This window comes from Columba livia, chromosome 1 (genome assembly GCF_036013475.1).
Source record: "Columba livia isolate bColLiv1 breed racing homer chromosome 1, bColLiv1.pat.W.v2, whole genome shotgun sequence".
NCBI classification, from domain to species: Eukaryota; Metazoa; Chordata; class Aves; order Columbiformes; family Columbidae; genus Columba; species Columba livia.
Genome location: NC_088602.1, coordinates 4,123,745 through 4,148,466, shown reverse-complemented (window position 1 = coordinate 4,148,466; position 24,722 = coordinate 4,123,745). Strand labels below are relative to the sequence as shown.

The 24,722-nt window shown below is 42.7% G+C and overlaps 1 protein-coding gene across 1 annotated transcript in view; it reads left to right on the top strand.

Moving 5' to 3' along the window:
• LOC102086091 (retinal guanylyl cyclase 2) overlaps positions 1–24,722 on the top strand; it is a 49,558-nt gene that overhangs the window by 13,464 nt on the left and 11,372 nt on the right. Inside the window, exons 6-18 of the mRNA XM_065074544.1 lie at positions 2,281–2,377; positions 3,169–3,303; positions 4,516–4,596; positions 5,553–5,729; positions 6,937–7,093; positions 8,374–8,523; positions 10,965–11,113; positions 12,320–12,483; positions 13,468–13,660; positions 13,784–13,958; positions 19,005–19,103; positions 19,914–20,008; positions 21,066–21,151. Of these exons, the coding sequence (XP_064930616.1) occupies positions 2,281–2,377; positions 3,169–3,303; positions 4,516–4,596; positions 5,553–5,729; positions 6,937–7,093; positions 8,374–8,523; positions 10,965–11,113; positions 12,320–12,483; positions 13,468–13,660; positions 13,784–13,958; positions 19,005–19,103; positions 19,914–20,008; positions 21,066–21,151 (1,758 nt within the window). The remainder of the gene's footprint in view (positions 1–2,280; positions 2,378–3,168; positions 3,304–4,515; positions 4,597–5,552; positions 5,730–6,936; positions 7,094–8,373; positions 8,524–10,964; positions 11,114–12,319; positions 12,484–13,467; positions 13,661–13,783; positions 13,959–19,004; positions 19,104–19,913; positions 20,009–21,065; positions 21,152–24,722) is intronic.

The following is a 24,722-nucleotide window of genomic DNA, read 5'->3' as shown; positions in this document are numbered from 1 at the left end:
AAGCAAAACCCCAAACAGTTCCCCTGCTCATAACACACAGCTGCTTCTGATACCATATAATTGCTGGCACTGAGGAGGTTGCCTCCATACACCCCCACTTTAAAACTCTGCTCTATCCCTTGGCCACCCGCCTCTACAATTACGCAAATAAAAGACGATCTTTCTGCCTACTCTGCTTGTAAGCTGTTCCACGAGTACCAGACTGTCCTTGGGAAGGCTCAGTCATCAGTAAAGATGTATGACCATCTGCAAGAGAAGAAAAAAAACTCTAGCGTGACTCAAAGCATGATTTATGTTAGGGAAGGGCATGTCTGGAACTAAATTTAAACCACAGCGTGGTCTGAGTTCAAACGTGGGAGCTCTGGTCTTAGGTCTGCCAGGGATCTACTGCAGACCTTAAATGAGTCATTTCACTCTCTGCGTTTTGCTTTTGGCAGAGAAATGCTTTTCTCCATGCTTGGGGGAGAGGTTGTGATTGACCAAACAAGGTTTTCAGGAGGACAGGGGAAAAGTAAATAAGTGATGAGTTTCTTGCATGAAGCTGAGTTAGATGGCTTGGGGAAAAGTGGTTAAAGAAAGATAATATAAAAATAATCTCATGTGATGCCTGTGGTTACATGGCCAAGGCTCCCTTTGAACTCCAAAAAGCTGTCTGTTCTCAAATGCCCAGGGTGGTACATGCAGTGGAAAAGCAAGTCATGGTGACCTGCCGATATTCTGTAAAACAGATTTCCTGTGCGATCTAGTCTAGGTGAACCTGCTTTAGCAGGTGGGTTAGACCAGATGATCTCCAGGAGTGCCTTTCAACCCTAACCATTCTGTTATTCTGTGAAATTCTATCTGCAATATGGTTCACAAAAGGCATCCTATTGCCAGCTTCATCAAGCAAAGTCTTTGGTGTCTACAGATCAGACATAAGCTGGAGGGTAAACAAAGAGTTTTGAACAAAAAAGTGATACTGGGGGCCATGGAGGAGCTTTCATTTCCCTTCTCTTTTCCTGCTTGATGAGCTTTTGACTGTCCCAGATACAGTCAACTTTGTGCTCAGCATTAGGCCTTGACATCCATTGAAGCAGTGGAATCAAAATGATGGTGTGTGCCTTCTGCCTCTACCCTGAACCCCTAAAAAGGCCATTTGGTGGGTATTAGTGTCAGATAGATCCCAGCTAAAAACTAACATTGAAACTCTGGAGTGTTTCCTATTGGCTATCACAAAGTGGACTTAAGCCTCTTTGAGCTGTCCCATGAACGTGTAGTCCTTGACAGTGCACCATTTCTTGTTGCAGTCTCTTCTGCCCTGCAAATTCAAGAGAAACTGGGCAAACAGCAGGATTCAGTTCAGCAACAGAGAGTGTCTTTCCTGGTCTGACAACTATACTGAATTTTGTCTCTTGCTCATGGCAGTTCTGCAAATCTGGTAGCCTAAAGTGTCACCCTTCAGAAAATGGGCAGCAGCATCCTGTGGAGATGCCAGAATCACATTTGTCCTGTGTTACACAGTGTGTGATAGACATCCCGTCTGGCTCGGGTCCTGAAAGAAGTATATCTGAATCAGCACAGACCTTCTTCTTGATCTAATTACTCCTGGCCAAGAGAAACAGTCCTGGCTCAGCAATACTGTTTCCAAGACCTTCACACTGCATTACACTATGCCATGCACACCAAACAGCTCATTCCCTGTAGCTTTTCTCTCTGTACAAGCTTGCAGTCATTACAAGGGGGTATCTTGCTGTGTGCTGCACCATGCTGCAACACACAGATTGAGCCAGTACATTTTGGTGGTGACTTTTGTCCAGGCAGCTTTTGTAAATTACCCATGGTTCGTTTTCAGATCCTCAGAAAGACTGGTGTGCCCAAAAGCAGTTTGCTCATCAGCCAGACTGGCTGGTCTAATAAAACCTATTATTGTCTCCTAATGGAGAAGGATTTAGGATGTGAAAAACAAAACCAAGCAAAACAAAGTATGCATCACATACATATCCAATTTCTATTTGTAACCAGATTGACTCAAGATGCCTATTTGTGATGAGACCCTTTGAGATTATAGCTTTTGTCTGTGAGTGGTGTAACCCTTGCTGTTTGACTGAGGAGATTTCAGTCCAAGTCAGGACATTGTGGTTTGACTTCTCCATTCACCTGTGTCCATCCTTGCTGCCACACTAAGTGCTGCACTTTCCTTACACTGTGGGGAATTGGGGAATCCAGATGTGGGAGACTCAGCAGTAGTGTAAACTGGTTACCTACCTAAAAATCGTAACTGTGGCTCTCCAAATCTCCTAGGCATAGCATCTTGAACAGCCAGCTATTCCGGGGGCCTAACAAGATAATACTGACCTTGGATGACCTTGTCTTCATCAACCCAGAGCTACATAAAAAGGTAAATACTTCCACTCATGAAAGTAATCTGGTGGAAGTGGCACACTCAAAGACAGTTTTGCTGCATGGTATTTTCATAGCCATGAAGGTCTGGGAAGCTCATTCACTTATCCATGCCTCATTTTTCCCTGGATATCAGAAGATTTCCCATATGCTGAGTATTTTTGAGTCTCAAATTAGATGCACGTGCAGTGTCAGAGCTGTTATGATGATGTAAAATAGTACCCTTGGTTGTGTTTATTCTAACAGCCAGGGCTTATTCTTTGTTCTTGAGGTTGGATGGTGTAGCATAGCTCGTGTTTGTGTATTTAAACTATCTTAGGCTCTAAAATAAGGTGATTGCATACGAACTACCTACAGAGAATCGTTCCTGCCCAGAGCTGGGGATCTCATGGGGGAGTGCTATTTGGCATAGGCCAGGGCCATGCCCAGGACCATGCCAATGATATAGACTGGTGTGGATTAATCCCTTTACCTAGGGCACTGGCACACAGGCTTCTTGTCTATTCTGGAGGAGACACTTCCCCGTGCCCTGCTCAGAGAGACAGCTACCCCTGTAGACTCTCCCCCAAGCCATGGCATTTCCATCACCTGAAGTGCTGCTGAAGTGTTTCAAATTACTAAACCAGGTCAACCTTATGAGCTTTTGACAGATATTCAGAGAGATGAGATGGGAAGTTTGGGTGTTTGCTAGCATGGGTGAAATGTATGGCCCAAGGCAGAGCTGTGGTGGAGGTTTATATCCAGAGCTGTTAACTGGATGTAGGTTAACTTGCTCTCCTTGCCCTCCAGAGGCTGACCTTGGACAGTCTGACTGATGCAAACAGCGTGGCAGCCGAAGGCAGAAGCCTGAAATCTGCAACCCACTCCTATTCCTTGAAAAGCACAGCTGCCACCCATGAAACCTCCAACGTGGCTTTGTATGAGGTACGTAGGGACCTTGTGAAGCCTTCTCTCTATGCTTTGGTTCACTGATCTGCTCAAGTGGAGAACATCTTGGGCTGCAGTACCATAGATCTCAGGCTTTGAATACTGCTGACAGCCCCCGAGAATGAAAATAAGTTACTCCCAAGCATGAAAAAAGGCTGAGAGAATTTGAATTGTTCAGCCTGGAGAAGAGAAGGCTCTTATTGCAGCCTTTCCATACTTAAAACGGGCCTACAAGAAAGATGGGGACAGACTTTTCAGCAGGGCCTCTTGCGATAGGACAAGGGGTGATGGTTTTTAACTAAAGGAGGGGAGATTCAGGCCAGACATGAAGAAGAAATTCTTTACACTGAGGGTGGTGAGAGCCTGTCCCAGGTTGGCCAGAGAGGTGGTGGATGAACCATCCCTGGAGACAGGGCTGGACGGGGCTCTGAGCAACCTGAGCTGGTGAAGATGTCCCTGCTCATGGCAGGGGTGGCACTGAATGAGCTTTGAAAGTCCCTTCAACCCAAACCATTCTATGATTCTATGATTTTATGAACTTATAGGTGCTTAAGGTGACTCTGCCTGAACCCTCACTCCGACACTTGGAGTCCTGTTGGGTGGTGGTATTTAACATTAGAGATGTCACCACCTAAAGGCACCATAAAGAATCTTTCTACAAGACAGAGCCTTTATGTGGTGACATTTCTAATATGTACCTTTCTTATAAGCCAGGATCGAAATATACAGAATAAAGGCTACCAACTTTCCTTTGTGCCAGTAGGACTGTATGGAGTAAAAGAAGAGACAATGGCCCAAAAAACTCACCCCATCTTTTAGTTCTTTCCTAAAAAGACAGCTTTAAAAAAAAAAAAAAAATGGCATGGCAGATTTTATTGAAAAGGAGCAAATAAACTGGATTATTAATGCCAGAGAAAAGCTCTGGGCAGAGTTACTTTCCATTTCAATCAATTTATCATTCTTTGAGAGACACTGATTCTTCCCAGCTATGAAGTTCTGATCCAGGTGGAGGTCCTGCCTCGCCTCAGTTTTTGAGGGTTTCCTGTGGATATTCTTATTCAGGTGCAATATAGAAAGAATCTACTGCCAAGAACATTAAAAATCCCCAATCTTTTTCAAATTCAAGGACCTGAAATTCAGACCTAGGTCCCAATGTTAGCTGTTGCTCAGAGACTTGCTCTGTTATTCACCCACTTGTATTGTGGACAGGGAGACTGGGTGTGGCTGAAAAAATTCGAGACGGGAGCCGTTCACAATCTGCGGCAAAGCTCCACCAGCATCTTGAGGAAGGTAGGAACAGGGGACGACTGGGCACGTGGAGGGAAGGTTGTTTGGGGAACTCTTGCGACTGCAGAGTATTTTTATTCTCCTTGTCTTCTGTTTATCCATTGGATCACACATGGCTGCCAACGAGCCTTGCCTGGTGAAATCTGGTGGAATGGACCATGCATGACTGCATCTGACAAACTTAATGATGACCCATGTGTCAAGAGTCAGCAGCTTGCAAACCTCCACCCTGGACCTGACACGTCAAAGCTGGTGCAGTGCTAAATGTACAATGACTCCTCTAAGCAACCTTGTCTGCAAAGGCAGAGTGGTTTGGAGGAACTCATCCATCCCCGCCTCTGTCAGGGCAGGATGAAGCACTTGGTAGCTATTTTCATGTGTTATTTGTTGACTGCCTAACAGTGGGGCACAGAGAATGCTGTGCATTTCTCTGGGATTTGCTTTCTGTCTCCAGCTAAGATTCCTGTTAAAAGTTTACTTTCAGTCTTCAATTTTATTATCGTTACTAAATGACATGTGAATGCATTTATTTTCCAGATTCAAAGCTATTAGTTGCTGGCAGCTACTGCTAACATAGGAGTGGCATTTTTATGCATATAAATATAACAAATTTACCAGGGTGTGCCTCCAAAGGCACCCTTGATGGATGACTTTGGATCCTCCAGGCATTGTATTGCTTTCCAGAACCAGAACCAGAGCCAAGACTCCACATGCTGAACTCAATTTACCCCAGCAAAGCCATTTTATCCTAGTCATAATGGATAGACTAAGAAAAGCAAGGCTTAAAAAGAGTGTAGGAGAGCTGAAAGTAAGCAGCAAAAAGGTTGATTTCTTCCCCATCCTTGTGTGAAAGGCTTTTTGGGACTACAAAAGTAGTAAGGACATCTGATGATATAAAGAAGCTGCTGAGCAGATGTCTGTCTGACTTGGTCTTGCTGTGATTCACTGTCTTGTTTCAGATGAAGGATCTGCGTCACGAAAATGTTAATCTGTTCCTGGGATTTTTCTCTGACTGTGGCATCTTTGCCATAGTGACAGAATACTGCTCCCGAGGAAGCCTGGAGGACTTGCTGAGGAACGAAGATATGAAACTGGACTGGATGTTCAAGTCCTCTCTTGTGATGGATCTAATTAAAGTAAATCCATTGCCCCTGCTGAGATGTGACCTGCATATGACTTTGATATTGACATAGCTACTTCATCCAAGACTTTGGGATTTATATAGTAATACAGGGGAAAGCAATGTGAATGTAATTATACTGGTGCACAGGGTCTTTTATGGAAACATCTTATTCCTGTTTGGTTATAATCTGAGAGAAGAACTATTTGGGGGAACAGGATTACATCCACACAGCAGGATGAGAGTTTAAAACTACACCCCAGGCTAGAACAGATCACCTAGAAAAATTAATTAAGTGCTTTCCAAAAGCCATTTCTTGTCATAAATCAGAAATGCATCCATGTGGATTGGAGGGAACTGGAGAAAAGGAGACTGAGGGGACACTTTCTTGCTCTCTGCAACTGCCTGAAAGGAGGTTGTAGCATGGAGGGTATTGGTCTCTTCTCCCAAGGAACAAGCACCAGGACAAGAGGAAACAGCCTCAAGTTGTGCCAGGGGAGGTTGAGGTTGGATCTGGGGAACAATTTCTTCCCAGAAAGGGCTGTGGGGCATTGGAACAGGCTGCCCAGGGCAGTGCTGGAGTCACCATCCCTGGAGGGGTTTGAAAGATGCATAGATGAGAGTTTTAGGGATATGGGTTAGTGACAGTGTTGGATTAAAGGTTGGACTCGATAATCTTGAGGGTCTTTTACTAACCAAAATGAATCTATGGTCACTTTAAAAGAGTGTTCACACACTTTCAATCAAGTCTCGTGTGTTTTCAACTCCTAATGGTGAACTACAGAACAGGGACAGGTGGCCTACAGAGGGTAGACTGACAGAACTGTTCTTACGGCCCATGATCCACCTTCTGATCTTTGAGGGAGCTGGGTAAGGGCATCCAGCTCGTAATGGCTTTCATTGGGTACCACTTGTATCCACCTTCTTAATCTTGTCTAAAAGCACAACTTCTAAGTGCAATGAGTCCGAGGGCTACAGAGGGAGACATCTGGGTGTTCCTAAAGCTACCAGTCCTTTACAGTATTACTTTAAGGTGCAAATAGCCTAATTCTTGTTCCTAATCCATTTCTGAACTTTTCTCGCAGTTTATTGGGTTGATAGGCACTCTAATATAGAGTCAGTGCCGTATTTGATGCTGTCCAAGGTGACAATTATACTTGGTGTCTCTAAATGCTGATGGATAGTTCTTAAGGAATAGCCTCAGTTTTCTCTGTGTTTCATAGGGAATTAGATATTTGCATCACCGAGATTTTGCCCATGGACGTCTCAAGTCTCGTAACTGTGTTGTGGATGGTCGGTTTGTGCTGAAGATCACTGACTATGGTTATAATGAGCTCTTAGAAGCACAGAAATGCCCATATATCCAGCCACCCCCAGAAGGTAGGTGCCATAAGGAAATATTTTTGGGGAAATATTTGTCCATTGATTTAACAGATGTTGGTCCTAATGCAATTGCGGGGCTCAGCCTCACAACATGTAGTTGCTTATATGAAATGCATTGTTACAGGGAAGGTTAAACAAAGTTTTCTACAGACTTCTGAAAGTGAAATGAATAGCAGAGTGTCATGGGAATGGAAAGATATTTTATTGTAAGCAGTGGCAGAACTTAAGCTTGTCGTAGTGCCCAATCTTGAATTTCTGTGACTCGTGGAACTGGCTTCACATCCTTATTTCCAACCCTATATTTGAAGTTTTAGGTTAAGCCAAATGCAAAGAGCCTGGTGTTGTAAAACTGAACCATCTGAAACACAAGACGATACAGGTGGCTTTGAAATAGGTTCTTTTCATCCCAGTCACCAAAGGCTGCCACGTGTCCCACCGCTTAGGAACAGTGTCTCATGGGACCAGATTTGGAGACTTCGACTGGATTTCTTTCACCTGGTTCCTTGGTACCTTGGGATTGGTCTGGTATCCCAGTTCATCCTTGAAACTTGGTTTCAAGTGATATGTAGTGTCACAGGATTTGGTTCCTATGCATTTCCAGAGTCTCAGATACGGCAATTCCCAGAAGACCTTCTCCTCCCTTACAGAAGTTATAAATATTGCAGTAGCAGGGATGTTACTCTTTCTCACTACCCAAAATATGCAGTTATCAGGGTAAAAATAATCCAGTTTGACAAAGACTCATTTCTTGATGAGGCCGTGTTTTACTGCTGTGTCTTTTATTCCTTGAACTATATGATTATGAAGACTGATCATACTTCAGATTGCCACTAACTTCTGTTATGGAATCTGCTTTCATTTTAAGAAGAACTACAGAAAATATTTTAGTTACAGATGCTTTGTAAAAGAGCAACAAGAAATCCATGCTTCAGCACCAACATTTTGTCTGTCTGATATTTTCAAACCAAAAAAGTTGTGAAAGCTCTTGACAATGGTGAGAAGTCTTCTTATGTTGAAGTTCAGGACTGATACCATAGGATATAAATTGTTGGTCAGGCAATATTTTTTTTTTAAAGGTAGAGTGAAATTTGGAAAATTCATATTATTTTTTTTGTTGGGATTGAAGTTTAATGTTTCTAACACGTCACAAGAAATAAAGTCTTGATACAGTAAATAATGAAGTATGTTTGAACCTCTCCTCAAATTACTAAAACCTTCATTTAAGCACTTAATTTGCAATAGTCTGAGCTCAACATGATACTCTTGATTTTTTTTAGAATTGCTATGGACAGCTCCAGAATTACTGAGAGACCCAGACATGCACAGAAAAGGCACATTCAAAGGGGACATTTACAGCTTTGCAATCATCCTACAAGAAGTGATTGTTCGGGGTCCACCATACTGCATGTCAGAACTCTCAGCTGAAGGTAGGCAAATCTTTGAGTACATTTCTAAAGGCTTTACACACAGTGTTCATGAAAGGTCTGGCCAAGCCTCTTGGGTAAAACTTTATTATGGACATAATGTCCCAATCTTGTGACCTTTCTGAGTGACAAAAGGCTGTTTTCAACAAAACATCCATAATAAACACCAAAATGTTTGGTTCTGATCTCACCTCCTGTTCTCTGTCAAAACTCTGATTTTTCATCAAGGTGTGGGGTGAAATCTGATGGCAGAATTCCCCGTATCTTGGGAATTCCTTTCCTTACCCATTGTCCCATTTTTGTCTGTCATGGGGGTTGAGGTTTTTAGCTGGACCCTTTTCTAACATCCTGCTTTGTCCGTATGTCCATCTATTTTTCTTTAATTCCTTCCCCATTCAAAAAGGCTCTCATAGAATCATAGAATATCCTGAGTTGGAAGGGACTCACAAGGATCATTGAGTCCAACTCCTGTCCCTGCACAGGACAACCCCATGGTTCACACTGTGTGTCTGAGGACGTTGTCCAGTCTCTTCTTGAACACTGTCAGGTTGGGGCCGTGACACCTCCCTGGGGAGCCTGTTCCAGTGTCCAGCACCCTCTGGGTGAAGAACCTTTTCCTCATGTCCAAACTAAACCTCCCCTGGCACATCTTCCTGCCATTCTCTCAGGTTCTGAAGATGTTCTCTCTTCAGCAGAGACCAAAATGATACATCATGACCCTGCTGACATAGATAAGGTGGCTTGTATCAGAAATAGCAAATAGGTGGACTCCGTAGGAACTGCTCATGGTGCAACTCTCATTAGTTCAAACTGTTGTCCATGCATAGGTAAAGCAAACACACTGCAGACAACTCACAAACATTTGAACAGGGAGGGGGTGAGAACAATCAAAACAGATCTGATTTCAGTGAAAGCCCATTCTCAACACATTTTAAGCTGGACAGTCACCAAGTGGGGTATGGCCATTCAATATCTGCCCATTTTCCAGTGTGTGGAAAAATGGGGCCCTGACTTTGCTGCACCCCAACCTGCTGCACCAATGCAATGACAATGATGATTATGATGTAACCTGCTCTGTAATTAAGAGCTGGATCAATGATGTAGCCTATGATGTAATTAGCAGGTGTCCCCCCACCTTGTCCCTATAGGGAACCTCCAGCAAATGTTGCATGTAGTGCACTCCAGTTTCCTGACGTGCTAAAATGATGAATTTCTACTCATTGCATCCTAATCCTCAAGGAGCTTTCACTCATGGCGTGAACTTTAAAACTCTCTGAGGAAGGCATTTCCCCTTGGCTGCCCTTGGAAATATTTGGGCCAGGTGCTTTGTTTAGTTCATGTGGTGGAGACTGGTGGGATGAGCCAAAGAACTTTAAAATGAGCTGTCAACACTGAAAAGCTTTGGGTACTCACAGTCGCAGCTGTGGAAATGCAGGGTTCCTGCCAGAAAGAGGGTGGTTTTCACTCCAGATGACTGCTCTGCACTACACATGATGAAACCTTCAAATAAAATCACTTTGTGTGAAAAAAAAAAAAAAAAAAAGAGAACACCACATTTTTCCTTCAGGATATTCTTACTAAGAAACACTTAAATTGAAAATTCAAGTCAAGGTTGGGTTCAGACATCACAGACTCCTCCATCCATATTTCAGCTCTCAACAAAACCTGCAGCCCCTCTCCTTCACTGTAGGGCTGTTTTATCTAAAAAGCACAGATTCAAGGACTGACTTCTCAGTTCCTTATTAGCTTTTTTTAACCTCTGGATAGGGAGTCACTGCCCAGATGTTGTTTTGAACCCAAACTCTCCCCCTTAAAATACTTTCCACTGTCTCCATTCTCATCAACCTCCTACGTACTGGATCCCAGTTCATGATGAATTTTCAGAGGCTGGTATCCTTCCTGTCTGGGCTCGCCCATAGCCCTCTGCTCCCTTAGAGGACCACAGATCCTAATGGAGAGAATCAGAGGTAATTCTATTAAATACAAGCCTGTGAGTTCACACAAACATTTGTCACACAACCTTCCCCCATCCAGCTACTCTATTGCTCATAACCTGGTTCACCAGAGGAATGAGATGGATGAATCTCTTATCATAGAAGTATAGAACCATAGAATAGTTTGGGTGGGATGGGACCTTCAAAGCTCATCTAGTCCAATCCCCCTGCTATGAACAAGGAGATCTTCAACTCAGAGCCCCATCCAGCCTGGCCTTGAATGTCTCCAGGGATGGGGAATCTACCACAATTATCTTCTGAATTCTCCACGATACTCCTGGCAGAAGAAAGCTGAAATCCTCAGGTTCACTTGACAAAGCATTTGGGCCATCAGTAATAACAGTGATGGTTGAAGGAGCAAGCAGGGGACAGGTGAAAATGTCCATGTCTGTTTTCCCTACCAAGACCCTCCATCTCACAACATGCTTCCCATTCTTCTCTTTGTCACAGAAATTATAAAGAAAGTGAAGAAGCCCCCTCCCCTGTGCCGTCCAAACATAGCCCCTGAGCTGGCCCCCCTGGAGTGCATCCAGGTCATGAAGCAATGCTGGGGTGAAGCCCCTGAACGACGTCCAACCTTTGAGGAGATATTTCATAAGGTCGGTGAATAGAGCAGCAGATGCAGTCCTTTTACTTGTCAGGAAAGTGTTTTATTTCTTTAAGTGAGCCCTTAAATAATGACAGAATAAATCCCAGGGCTCTAGTCTCGCCTTTGCTATTGCATTTTATGGTTCATGGTGTCTAGATATTTATTTTTGTTGGCCAGGCCTGTCCTGGCTTACACCTTGTCCTGAACTTGGGGTTGGTGTTTTCACATTTGCAGTGTGCCTGCCCAGATGGTCTGATGGAGATCAAAAATCTGTTAATTGTGATGGCACCTTCAGATCGATATGTTGTTTGATCTTCTAAAGTATTTAAAAGGTGATTCATTTAAAAGGAAAATTCACCAAAGGCTGTTAAATCTAAATACAGTGCTTGTCATAGGAGGTCTCTGAACGGCAGATTAGGGGAGGCTGTGAGCATCTCATGAGGAAATAAAACTGGGCCTAAGCCCTGTATGAACAGCATTTCCAGACATCTATTACTGGCCAGACCCATGGACAGGTAGTTGCAAAATTAGTCCCTTAACTAATCCAGCAGTACTGTTCCCACGTTTTCACAAGGTCAAACTAGATGAACCAACATCCATAATTTTAACCTTTCAGTTCTACAAAACTGTGATTAATTTTACACCTGTTTGACTCCACTGTTGAGTCTAAAGCAGCATCTGAAGCCACAGATTATCCAAATGGTCCAGAGGCTCAGCTTCAGGTGAAGAAGGCCTAACAAAATGAGGAGTTTGGGATAGGGGGTGGTTGTATGCATACATGCCAGTGTGCAGAGATGGATTTAAGATGAATAAGAAAGAAACACATTTTAATTGTTGTTACTGCCCTGAAATTTGCACCTCTGAGAGCAGACGGCTGCAAGGTACCCTAAAGGCTAGTCATGGCACAAATGAGGGTGCAGACAACTCCATAACAACTCACATACATGCTGTCATCCCATGGAAGGTGGTGTTTCACTTAACCCTTACTGAAAGTTCATAAAGCAGCAACATGTTCCCGGACAGCTTCCAGAGTTGTTAATGCAAATTCGCCTTCTATTTTGCCTTTTTCCTTTATTCTTGAACTATTACCAGTAACAAAACCAGTCTTTACCATTGTTCCTTTAAAATAAGTGTTTGCTTTTTCTTCTTTTCCAAACTTAGAGTACTACAATGGTGTAATGAGATGGGCAAATAACTCTCCAGTTTGTTTTTCCAGTTCAAAACCATAAACAAAGGGAAAAAGACCAATATCATTGACTCAATGCTCAGGATGCTCGAACAGTATTCAAGCAACCTGGAAGATTTAATCAGGGAGCGGACCGAAGAGCTGGAGATTGAAAAACAGAAGACAGAAAAACTACTGTCACAAATGCTCCCCCCGTAAGTACTAGTATTTTAGGTGGTTAAAAACAAAATAAATAAAATGCCTTGGCACTACATAGCTAGACTGGACAAAAGAATTTCCCAGAACCCAGTGAGTTCACAGAATCCCAGAATGTCACGGATTGGAAGGGACCTGGAAAGCTCATCCAGTGCAATCCCCCCATGGAGCAGGAACACCCAGATGAGGTTACACAGGAAGGTGTCCAGGCAGGTTTTGAATGTCTGCAGAGAAGAAGACTCCACAACCTCCCTGGGCAGCCTGGGCCAGGCTCTGCCACCCTCACTGAGAAGAAGTTTCTTCTCAAATTTAAGTGGAACCTCTTATGTTCCAGTTTGAACCCATTACCCCTTGTCCTACCATTGGTTGTCACCGAGAAGAGCCTGGCTCCATCCTCCTGACACTCAGCCTTTATATATCTGTAAACATGAATGAGGTCACCCCCCAGTCTCCTCCAGGCTCAAGAGCCCCAGCTCCCTCAGCTTTTCCTCATATGGGAGATACTCCACTCCCTTCAGCATCTCCGTTGCCCTGCATTGGACTTTCTCCAGTAGTTCTCTGTTCTTCTTGAACTGAGGGGCCCAGAACTGGACACAATATTCCAGATGGGGTCTCACCAGGGCAGAGTAGAGGGGCAGGAGAACCTCTCTTGACCTACTAACCACCCCCCTTCTAATCCACCCCAGGATGCCATTGGCCCTCTTGGCTACAAGGGCCCAGTGCTGGCTCATGGTCATCCTGCTGTCCCCAGGACCCCCAGGTCCCTTTCCCCTATGCTGCTTTCTAATACGTTGCAAAGCTGACCTTCAATTTTGACAAGCACCTTCCAAAGTAAGAAACTTTCATCAGTGCTTGTTACAGCCATATGGAACCTTCTATTTAATGGAATATCTTTTGAGCACAGTAGGACAGGACTTTCTGGGCTCTTGGGCACGCCTGACAACAAGAGTTTGTGCCCAGGTCGTCTTGTGTTGTTATTTCAGATCAGTGGCAGAAGCCCTCAAGACTGGTGGCACTGTGGAGCCGGAGTATTTTGACCAGGTGACCATCTACTTCAGTGACATCGTGGGCTTCACAACCATTTCAGCCCTCAGTGAACCCATTGAAGTAGTTGACCTTCTGAATGATCTTTACACTTTATTTGATGCCGTGCTTGGAAACCATGATGTTTACAAGGTGAGGAGTACCTGGGCATGAGGATCAAGCTGTGTTTGGGTCAAACATTCTTGTAGTTTCTACTGCTCTTTCCCATATTTTTCAATTTATGCATTTATTTATAAATGCCACGGTATTTGCCAGGTGGAGACAATTGGTGATGCCTACATGGTTGCCTCAGGGCTCCCAAAACGCAACGGAAACAAGCACGCGGCTGAAATAGCCAACATGTCCCTGGACATCCTCAGCTCGGTGGGGACATTCAAAATGAGACACATGCCAGACATCCCCCTAAGGATACGGATTGGGCTACACACAGGTAGGCAGCTACGCCTGAACATCAAAGAACTCCTTTGCAACTGTATTTTCAGCTTTGAATGCTTTCTTCCTCTCTGCCCCAAAGCAAGCACCTTTAGAAGATGCTTTAAAATCTTCCATAGCAACAAGGGCTTTAAAATGGAAACACAAACCCCAAGAAGGAAAATGGCTTAGTTCCATTAGGGGGAAAAATTGTATATTCTGTTGTAGTCAAGAACTACATCAGAAATGTCTGTCACAAGGGTTTCATTGTAAGGGTGGCTCTTCAATGTGCCAAAGGATCTTCACCGGTGTGATATGCAGACATCTTTGTAACTCTGTTCTGAAATGAAAAAGCACAGAAAAACAGGAAAATAGAGTGAAAGAAGTAAAAAGATTGTAGAGGTTTATTACAGGTAGGACGTAGATGGAAGAATATGTGATACAGGTATATATATAAAAAAGAAAACATGTTATAAAGTAAATTATCTCTACATAATATAAAGAAAGTAAATTAGCTCTAATACAGAAGCCACAATCTGTTAAATGAACAGGAAAGTGGCTCATTTAAAAAGAAAATAAGTTCTTTTTTATATAAAGTGAAATTAAACTGCAAAACTAAACTAAACAATACAAACAGGAGGATTGCAGTCATCATGCAACCGAAAGTATGACTGAGATTTTAAATGGAGGTAAAGTCGTCTGCCGTTATCATAGAATCAACATTTTTTTAAGACATACGAACATTCATAATTTTATATTGGGGTCATCCATTAATATTTTTTTCCCACCTCTTCATCACCAGACTTCTTGCATCTTCCTTTAAAGTACTGGATGCTGCCCACTGCGGGAAGCTGAATAACGAGTAAGACTGACCGGGAGTCTCACCCAGTATTAAAGGGCCTTTTTTTTAATCCTTCCACCTTTCCAATAATGCCCACATTCTTGCAGCTTTGGCATGCACATGTTTTACATGCTTATATCCTGGCCCCTGATGTATACATAAGGAAACAAGAGCAAAGAAAGAGAAAGATCTTACACAGAATATACCAAGAATGCACTGTGACTTGAGAAGAGCTAAAATCAGTATTTTGTATCTCCTAGACCATATAATTCATTATTTTGGGGTTATCTCTGAAAATACACCTCCCTTCTGTTGTCTTTGCAGAGGGGTGGTCTTAGCTGGTTCATCACAAAAGTCTAAAGTGTTGAGGAATGATTGCAGGAGCACTGTGGGTTTTATATTCTGGCAGGAATTAGATGAATCTATGGCCCCAGCTCATCTTGCCCAGAGCAGGAGCCTCTGGGGCACCAGTAGCACATTTTCAGCATGGAAAGAGGGGAATTTTGTGTGCAACATCTGCTGCTGCCTGTTGACAGCGGTTCTGCAACACGTCTTCCACACACCCAGCCAAAATTCCATCCCTAGGTGATATGTTTGGGGGGTAGTTACATTTTTTCTTGGTTTTATGAACTTCGGGTATCTGGAAAGTGATGTTGCTGTGAACTGTTGTGTAAAGTGTAAGAGGAAGAGGGGGAGGAATTGTTTGGTTTATTCTTTCCTTTCTAAAGAAGCAGAAGCCAGATCTTGTTTTGTGCAGATCTGGCAACATCATACTGTCATGGGATGAGTGAGAAAAGCATGCTCCAAAGCAAACCAGCTCTTTGAGCCACTGAGCTGACAGCAGAGTTTGATTAACCCTAGACCCCATTTCTCCTGAGGAAATAAGCATGAAGAGGGAATCACCAAGATCATGGAAGCTTTGAGGAAGTGCTTGGGGGGAGAGGAGATCTTGGGTAACACTTTCACTGTCCTGGAAAGGATGCAGAATGGGTGTGACCACCAGTTTCATGGGCCAACTGCTCTCTGGAAACTGGTGCCAAGAAGAGCTCATGATCCCTTCTCTGGAAAAGCAGTAAATGTCATTGGGATTGGTCTGCCCACGTCCATCCAAACCCAAATGGAGAGCTGTAGCTCTGGGAACTTTTCTGGCCCATGCCCACAGTCCATTTGTGGCAACGCAATGGTAAGATGAGGAGGACAAGAAGATCGATGTTTGGTCTACAGTTTTCCCCCTGCTTTAAATGGACCCTTGAGTCTTAGCTCTCCTCGCTCAACTTGATTGCCTGTGCAGAAAAACTCAGCTGACTCAGCTGTTTCCACCCTGACCATGTCTGGGCTGAAGCTGGATGGCCACAGCAAGCACTGGTGACAAGACAATCTTTTCCATGAAGGCTGAAGAGGATGTGTTTATCAGTCAGGCCCTCTGGCAGGCAGCCCTGCACTTCGATTGAACTTATTAACCTCCACAGCACCAGTGATGGTTGTTGCAGAGTCGTAGACAGCACGGCTCATTAAGTGACCCTGCAAACCCTGGCAAAGCACCATTCCAAAACAAACCAGCGAACCTGTGTAATTAAACAACTCGGCCATAATGTTCTCGTCTCTGGTTTCCTCTGAAACTTGTTACTGTGGGAGATTTATTGCTGGAAGTTTTTGCTAGTCCTTTGCTGAGGCTGTCTAGACAAAGGGGAACACACGCAGGCAGCGAAGGCAGCAAGTGAATTAACTCTTGGATGCTATCATCGTGGAAAAGTCCTTTGGCCATGCTTGCACTGCAGGGTTGGTTTTGAACTTACAGCTTTCTGCAACAGGAGGACAGACTTACAAGCAGTGCTCTAGATAGATAGCACCTCACCCTAAACTTCTTGCCTATCCTAGGTTGTGAGCTTTGCAGAAATGATTGTATGATTGCACTGACTGAGTAGGAAACCTAAATTTAGGCACCCAGTTGGAGATGTTTCCAGGACCCTGCATTCATTTTGTGGTCAGTAGAGATGTGGTGGACCCTGGAGAGCTGTTCAGGTGCGGGTGTGGAGAGGCTTTCACAGCGGCTCAGTCGACTGCATTGATTTGTCCTCCACTGACTACAGCAGGAGCTCAGCAGCTTATATTTGTACTTCTTAAAATGGAATGAAATCCTCCCCCTTGAGGACTGTTTTTTGACAAGAACCACCTTTTTGTGTCCTTGCAACACCTATCACAGAAGGAGCTTTGATATTTACTTCTGAGTGCCACCATTGTGTCACCACTACAAGACAAAGAGAGGTGTTCCTGAATTAGTGTTTTCTCAGGCAAAGCTGATATTGAAGCATGAATTAAAATGTCTATAACCAGATCCTTTCTTATGCATATGCCACGTTAGTGTGCACACATTAAGGACTGCTTAGGCAAGCATTAAAACCTTGATCCGGTAGTATCAACAATGTCTTTACAGTTGTGCCATAGAAGTGCATAAAGACAAGACCCTGAAAAAGCTTCCTCTAGTGGATAAAGATCCTCTCCTGAAGAGCTTGAACCAAATTCTTGAGTGCTGATAAGGATGGGAACTAAATTAGAAGAGTTTCTGAGGGGCAGTGTCTTATCCAAGGTTGCATGACACATTGACAATTTAAACAAAACAGCATTAAATCAGCTTTTCCTGATCTCCAGCAGTCCCTGCATGCTGTGTTTGATCCAGACATGTTGATTAAGTCCGTGTAATATTTTTTGTATGAACCACTCTTCCCTTTTTTTTTTTTTTAAAAAAAACTTTAAATAAGTGATGCTTTACTAGGCTGGAGTTACAATCTCTTACCTCTCAGTTTGCATCCTCCATAAATTATATTAAAATCCTATTACTTTGACTCTGCAGCAACAACTTTTCAGAGGTCACAGAAAGAAGGGTTCTTGCAAAGTTCCCCATAGCTTTCAGCTGTGGAGTTTCACTGTCCTTAAGATATATCTGAAAACTATATGAAGACTCCACCTTTGTAACTAAGAAGGCTAAAATTACAGTAAAATTACATTGTCCTAAAACAACTAACTTATCACTTTTAAATTAGGCTACAATTACATTATTATTATTATAATTACATTATTTCTATTACTATTACTATTACTATTTCTATTATAATTACTATTACTATTACCATTACCATTACTATTACTATTATTATTATGTTGGTGTTATAATAACAAAATCTTAACCTACAACTTTTTATATTATGGAAAACTATATATAGCATTCACTTCAGATAGTGTTGGTGACATACTATATTCACATCTTTTGCAACCTTGCATGGGAACAGATTTCCTACATGTCAGTTTTTCTAAAACTTTAACCCAGAAGAATCATGAAATTAAAAAGGCAGGGAGAGCCTGAAAAGACTTATGACGTAAATATATCCAATAGAAAATAGATATAAACTTCTATTTTCTCTGCAAAAAGCCCCATACCTCCTTTCAATGCTGAGAGCATTCTCTTTTTTCTTTTATTTTTCTCTCATTTTTAATTTTTTCATTTATTTTGCAAGCTTTGCATTTTAAATTGTGGGTGATGAAATTTAGCGCCTCGTCCTTCGGAGCACAGTCCAAACATTAGCTAACCCAAGTGCCCCAGATGACAGTCGCCTGTGTGTTTTGGCTGTCACACACTTTATCTGTGTACATGTTCCTGTGAATCCTGCACACATACCTCTCCCTGAGAACTTGGCACTGGTTCTTCGGGAGCTACTTTGGAAGGGAGTGGATCTCATCTAAGGAATGAGAGGGAAAATAAACAGTCTTTGGCTAGACAGGCAGGCTAATGATGTCTTCCTTTCCAAGGAGGGGACACAGGGTGGTCCAGCGTGCTGCCAGCATCTCTTGACTTCCAAGGCTGATTTTCAATCCTGTTTCACTGGGACACAGGGTATGTCACAGGATCTGAACATTTTTCAGATGGAAAATGAGGTCAGAGGTGACTTTTTAAAATGAAATTCTGATAGTCCTAGAGCTTCCAGGAACTCTGAACAAATTTCTCCCAGATTATGGTGAACTGAGGTCCTACCACCCAAGACCTTTCTCAGTCAGAAAACACCAGTGCATTTTGATTACTTGTAGCAATCAGAAAGGCTAATGAGCTATTTAAAAACCTGTATTTCCAAGTGGTTTTTGAATACCAGAGGAGAGGATGAGATTTGCTTGCCAGTAAACCCCTGAATTTTTGCAGTACCTTCTGACTTATACAGATGACATGTCTTTCAGGGCCTTGTGTGGCGGGTGTGGTGGGGCTTACCATGCCTCGGTACTGTCTCTTCGGAGACACGGTGAACACGGCGTCAAGAATGGAGTCCACAGGCCTGCGTGAGTTTTTGGTGCAGTCCCTGGGATGGGTGGTTGATGAACTTCTCAAGAGAGATAGAATCATAGAACCATGTTAGTTGGAAGAGACCCTCAAATTCATTGAGTCTAACCATTAACACAACATTGGCACTAAACAATGTCCCTGAGAATCTCATCTCCACATTTGTTCAACCTCTCCAGGGATGGTGACTCCACCACTGCCCTGGGCAGCCTGTTCCAATGCCTGACAGCCCTTTCCTGGCTCCAAGCTCCTTTCAGGTAGTTCAGAGATCAGAAGGTCTCCCCTCAGCTCCTGTTCTCCAGCTGAATCCCCCAGGTCCCTCAGCCGCTCCCATCACACTTGTGCTCCAGCCCCTTCCCCAGCTCCGTTCCTTTCTCGCAACTCGCTCCAGCACCTCAAGGCCTTTCTTGGCGTGAGGGGCCCAAAACTAACCCCAGGATTCAAGGTTTGACCTCCCCAGTGCCAAGTGCAGGGGATGGTCACTGTCCTGGTCCTGCTGGCCACAGTATTGCTAAGACATTGCTGAAAAACCACTTACCATCTTTATTAAGAGGTGGACTTCCACACTTAGTGTTTGGTGTCCTCCAGGAAATCTCTGGTGTAGATCTCCTCTCACCCCATGCTCATTCCAGCCCTACCTGGAAGGATCTGTCCATCAGCATAATGCTCTATGTAGAGGAGCACCGCACAAATACACCAGCTACATGCCTACATGCCTTTGGGCATTTTTTCTTGCCGGCATGAAGCAGTGGGGAATTTGCAGTGTGTGTGCAGTATAGTGATCCAGCTGGTTTGCTTTCTGTTCCCAGCTTACAGAATTCATGTCAGCCAAAGTACAGTGGATACGCTTCGGAGTCTAAATGAAGGCTATCAGATTGTACCTAGGGGAAAAACGGAACTGAAGGTAAGAAGGCCAGGGCTGTGTGAAAGAAACATTTCACTGGGGAATCTTCTTTTTTAAGGAATTCTCATATTAAGCTCTTGTTTGGCTTTCATCCACCACTCTTTTTTTGGATCCGTCCCATATTTTCCCCATCAGTTGTTTCAGTACATGAGGTAATTATTGACAAGATTGAGCAATCAGCTGTACGTGCTAGATTAAAGTATTTATTTAGAACTCTATTTAGTCCACCCTTGACAGAAGTTTCTACTTTTCACAGTGTCCAAACAAGACAACACTAAATAATTCAAAACACCACTTTGCCACTTATATAGTCAATAGACAGAAGCAGGAGCTTTATTTGCCTTGAACACCTACAGTAAGAGGTCTGAATGTGGCCTCAGGTCTCTCAACAATCTTTCATGACAAGTGGAATCATCTCACCCAAGTTCATATGTCTGTAAGTGAAGATCTGAGGTAATTATTGCAGGTTTAGTCAATGGAAAGAAACCTTTAGATAGTTAGTGGAGACAAATTGGCACGTTAGGAAATTATTAACCTGACATTTTCAAGGTCCAGTTTATGTGGAGATGGATGTCGCCCTAGAAGCATCTGTTTTGCTCCACTTCTCCAGTCAAGGGTGATTGACTCTGATATATTATAGATGGCTGCATTTCATCAAGTGCAGCTCACCTTCAGCTAAATCATCAGTAGTGGGAGAAGACATTTTTCTGATACTCAGCCCAGCAACTGTTGTAAAATCTCTCAATTAATTATGTTAGTACTGACAAATAAGATGATTAGAGGTCCTGTAGTTTCTCATTTCTGTTAAGCTGTGTGGTTTCAATGACCCAGTTCAATAAGGGTCATTTGTAGATGACAGTTTGAACAAAGCCTTTTCTTCTAGGATGGTGAAATTCAAATAATCCCTGAACTGTTGTGAAGGAGAGACCAAGTTTTCCAGCCCTGCTCTGTCTCTGGACATTTATGAAGCCCTCAGAAACCCAGTGAGGAAGTTACATACTGAGCAAAGGGTGGTCAGAAAGCTGGTATTCATCTGGATTTTTGTTTTTTTTTTTAGGGTAAAGGAGTAGAAGACACATATTGGTTAGTTGGGAAAAAAGGCTTTTTGAAGCCCTTACCTAAACCTCCTGAAATGAAGCCAGGGTAAGTGTGACTTCATCACTGCTCAATACATTAATTAATTGGTCCTTGTTGTAGTTCACAGAATGAATATCTGTCTTTCCGTGATAACTGTTTGCAAAGTCTGCATCATTTTCCTTAGATGACTTACATTTCCAGGCTTAGTACTGGGTCTCAGAAGAAGTGATGTGGTTCCTTCAACTCCTTCCCTTAATCATAATTCCCAAGAAGTGGCATGGAAAAACTTGCTGCTTCCTCCCTATAGTCCCTTGGAGATGGAACACCAGGGGGTCCCTTGCTGAATCTCCCTCCTACTCTGTGTGCATATTGAAGATGCACAGGTAGGGACATTTTCATAACTCTGGTGTCATTACTGTATGGATGACACTTGCATTTTTCTCTCCTTCCACCAAACTCCTGCAGAAAACACCAGCTTCTTTTACCATAAACATGTTTCTTCCCTATAGCACAAACAGAAAAATAAGAAAACTTTGCATTGTAAAAATATGGCACCATAATGTAATGACTTAATGATGTTGCCTCCATACAAACAGTGGTGAGCAAAGATTGAAGGCTTAAAATTCATTAAGCCATTTCATAGTTTTGAAATGCCTGACTTTGCAAATGGAGTACTCCCTGTTCAGCTGTCACATGCTGTGTGCCTGGGAATGATGTTGTGGTCAGCACATAAAAACCAGGAGTCGTATTTGTTTGACGAGAACAGTGTGGTTACCCACATTAAAGCTAGTCAACCCTGACTCCCTTTATAGTCAATAAAGAGAAATACATGCTCAGGGGTATGATTCGACTGGCCTGCTTGGGCGTCTGTATCAGAAGATGAATCGCCCTTGCAAGGCACTTGTTTTGGTGACTGTAAAGAGGTCCTACAGTCACTAGCTCAGAGGTGGATGTCTGACAGCAAACATGGTCCATTTTTGTTTTGACTCTGGCTTCCCCTGAGCAATCTTGTTCTAAGTTTTGCCTCATTTCCTCTTAGTAAAATTAAGACAGTTTTTACCTCCCTTTGCAGATAATGGTTAATTACTTGGGCAATTGCGTACTGGGCAGTCCATGTGTTCAGAGCCCTCCCAGAGCTTTCTTGGAGTAGCACAGAATTAACAGTATTTTGGGCCATAACTTTTAAGCCATTCAGGTGTCAATAAGGGTGGAAAATAGAAGGTAACTTGAAGATAATTTTGAGAGACACAATTTCTTAGGGTTGGAGGCAATACTTGTTAATACTTGATGGAAATGAGCTATTGAATAATGTGTGTTGATATCAATGATGCATTCTTCATAGGAAATATGAAGCTTCTCCAGCTTTGCCAGATTAGCAAGGTGAGCTGGCTTACCGTGCAACCAAAGAAGCACCGAGGCATCTACCTTGAGCGTAGGTTCTTCTCATCTTGGTTTTACCATCTAAAAGTCATGTGTTAGGCCTCTGTTGACTTTTGAGCCTGTCCTCTGGTTGTGTGTGCCAAAGTCAGACTAATACAGGCCTGAGTTGTTTCTAAACATGGTTTGTAAATGACAGAAAATGCATCAGGTCCAGGGGGTCAATAAAAGGAGGCAAAAAAATTGCCCATGTACTCAGGATCAGGGAATCTCGATCCTTTTGTGTAACCTCAGAAGAACCCACCAGTAACACTGCAGAGAGGGACATGGTCTTTTGCTCTTGCCCCAAGGCCCCGATCTTCACTGTTCTTTTGCATTTTATCTGTCTTCATAAATTGTCATGCAGCAGATGAATGAATGTGAAAGTAGTCAGAGGAAAAATCAAAATTTACGTTAAAGTGCATCTGTCCTAGTGAAGGGTCAAAATAAAAGCTGTACCCTGTAGAATTTAAACAGCAGAAAGACATAAACGGATGTTCAAGAAAAGCAAATATTTGGAGAACTGCCTCATGCACAGGCTGTGCTATTATCAGACAGGTGCCAGACATGGCTTCCTATTTTTCCAGGCTTATCTTGATGGCTTGATTTTATGCCAGTTTACAACAGGTTGAAAGTTGTTTCTCTGTTATGTCTACATATTGGCCAATATGATGGTTTCATAACACTGCCTGATATACTTCTGTAGGAATTTCTTCATCTCTAGGCTTTTGTGCTGAGGAAGGAGGTGCTGAATAAAGTCCTCTTCAACCATCTTTCCACTCTGTCCTGAAAACACTGATCTTCCATTTAGGTCTTCCCTTTCCATGAGGTCTTGCACAACCCAGTCCCTCAAATCTGGCATCAGATTTTCTGCTCCTACTTGTAAGAGCAAGGGACGCATTCCCCATTGCTTCATTCCACACACTCCTAATCTTTTAATTCCTTGTGTGTCACAGAAGCCAGCAACCTCCTCTGAGAGGTGTGTTGAAGATTTTCAGTCTGTAGTTTGGTTTGCTGTTTGAGCTCTTGATTTAGGCCACCACAGGGAATCACACTCATTAAGTCTTAACAAGGAAAGGTGATTTGCTTCAATGCAGTAAGCTTCAACTTCCACATTTCTTACTGCCATGACAAGACATAACCCTGGAGATATGGAGTATTTCAGGCCTTCACTGCAGATAACATTAAAAAAAACCTTAAAAGTGCTAACTTCTTACTATTTCCAATGACGTAAAACCCATCAGCCAATCAATGCTGTAAGCACAGTCCTTGGCAGGAGGACTTCTCGATATGTGAAGGCAATTTTCCAGCTCTGTCAGTCAGTCATGAGCACACCTATGATCAAGTAGCTCATAGAGCTGTTCATATATGTCTAGGGACAAATCAAGCTTCATTATCCTACTGTGCTTGCAGTAGGCTTGGCATCCTCCACCTGGAGATGGTCCTTAGCCTTACAAAGGTGAGTTTACATGCAGGTTAGAAAACAAAAGAAAAATGTGGAAGAACATGTAATAATGTGGTTGAGTTAATACTAGTGGTCCCGTAAAACACTGTGATAGTAACCCCCTCTTTTGTTGCTGAAATTGCAGAGATAATACTTGTGATTGTCTAGTAATGAACCTCAAGCCACCACCAAATGTCTAACAAAGTAACAACTGTTGTACCTACGTAATTTGAATTTAACTGATATGTGTCAGCCTCTGTGTTTAATCCAAATTACAGACTTATTGAAAGCATTAGTTAGAACATTCTCATTGATTTCCATTGTCTGCACTGGGCTTTCAGATATTTACAGTTTTGCAAGGACATTGAGATAAATCTACTTTATTCTTAAAACCCAGGTGCTATGGGTGACATAGCACTTACAGGATACAAAGCATTTTAATTAAGAAAGGTAGGTAAATTAAAGGACCTAATATGCTTCTTACCACTCCTGCTTTCTTCCAACCATGCATAAAATCAAGTGAACTAAAAGTCTGTTCTTAAAATTAACCTTGTGTCAAGCTGCCCATGGTCTGGATATCTGTTTTCAGAAGTTAAAAGCTTACTGGAAATCATTCACTTTTTTGTTTTTGTTTTTCTTTTTTTTTTTTTTTTTTTTTCCCCCCAGAGAGTTTTACTTTTTGAAGAATAACCTCCTTTTTTTCTGGTTGGGTCAAATATCATTATTTTCTGCTTTAGATAGGAGCTTTAGGTTAACTTTACATGACATAGAACAGTG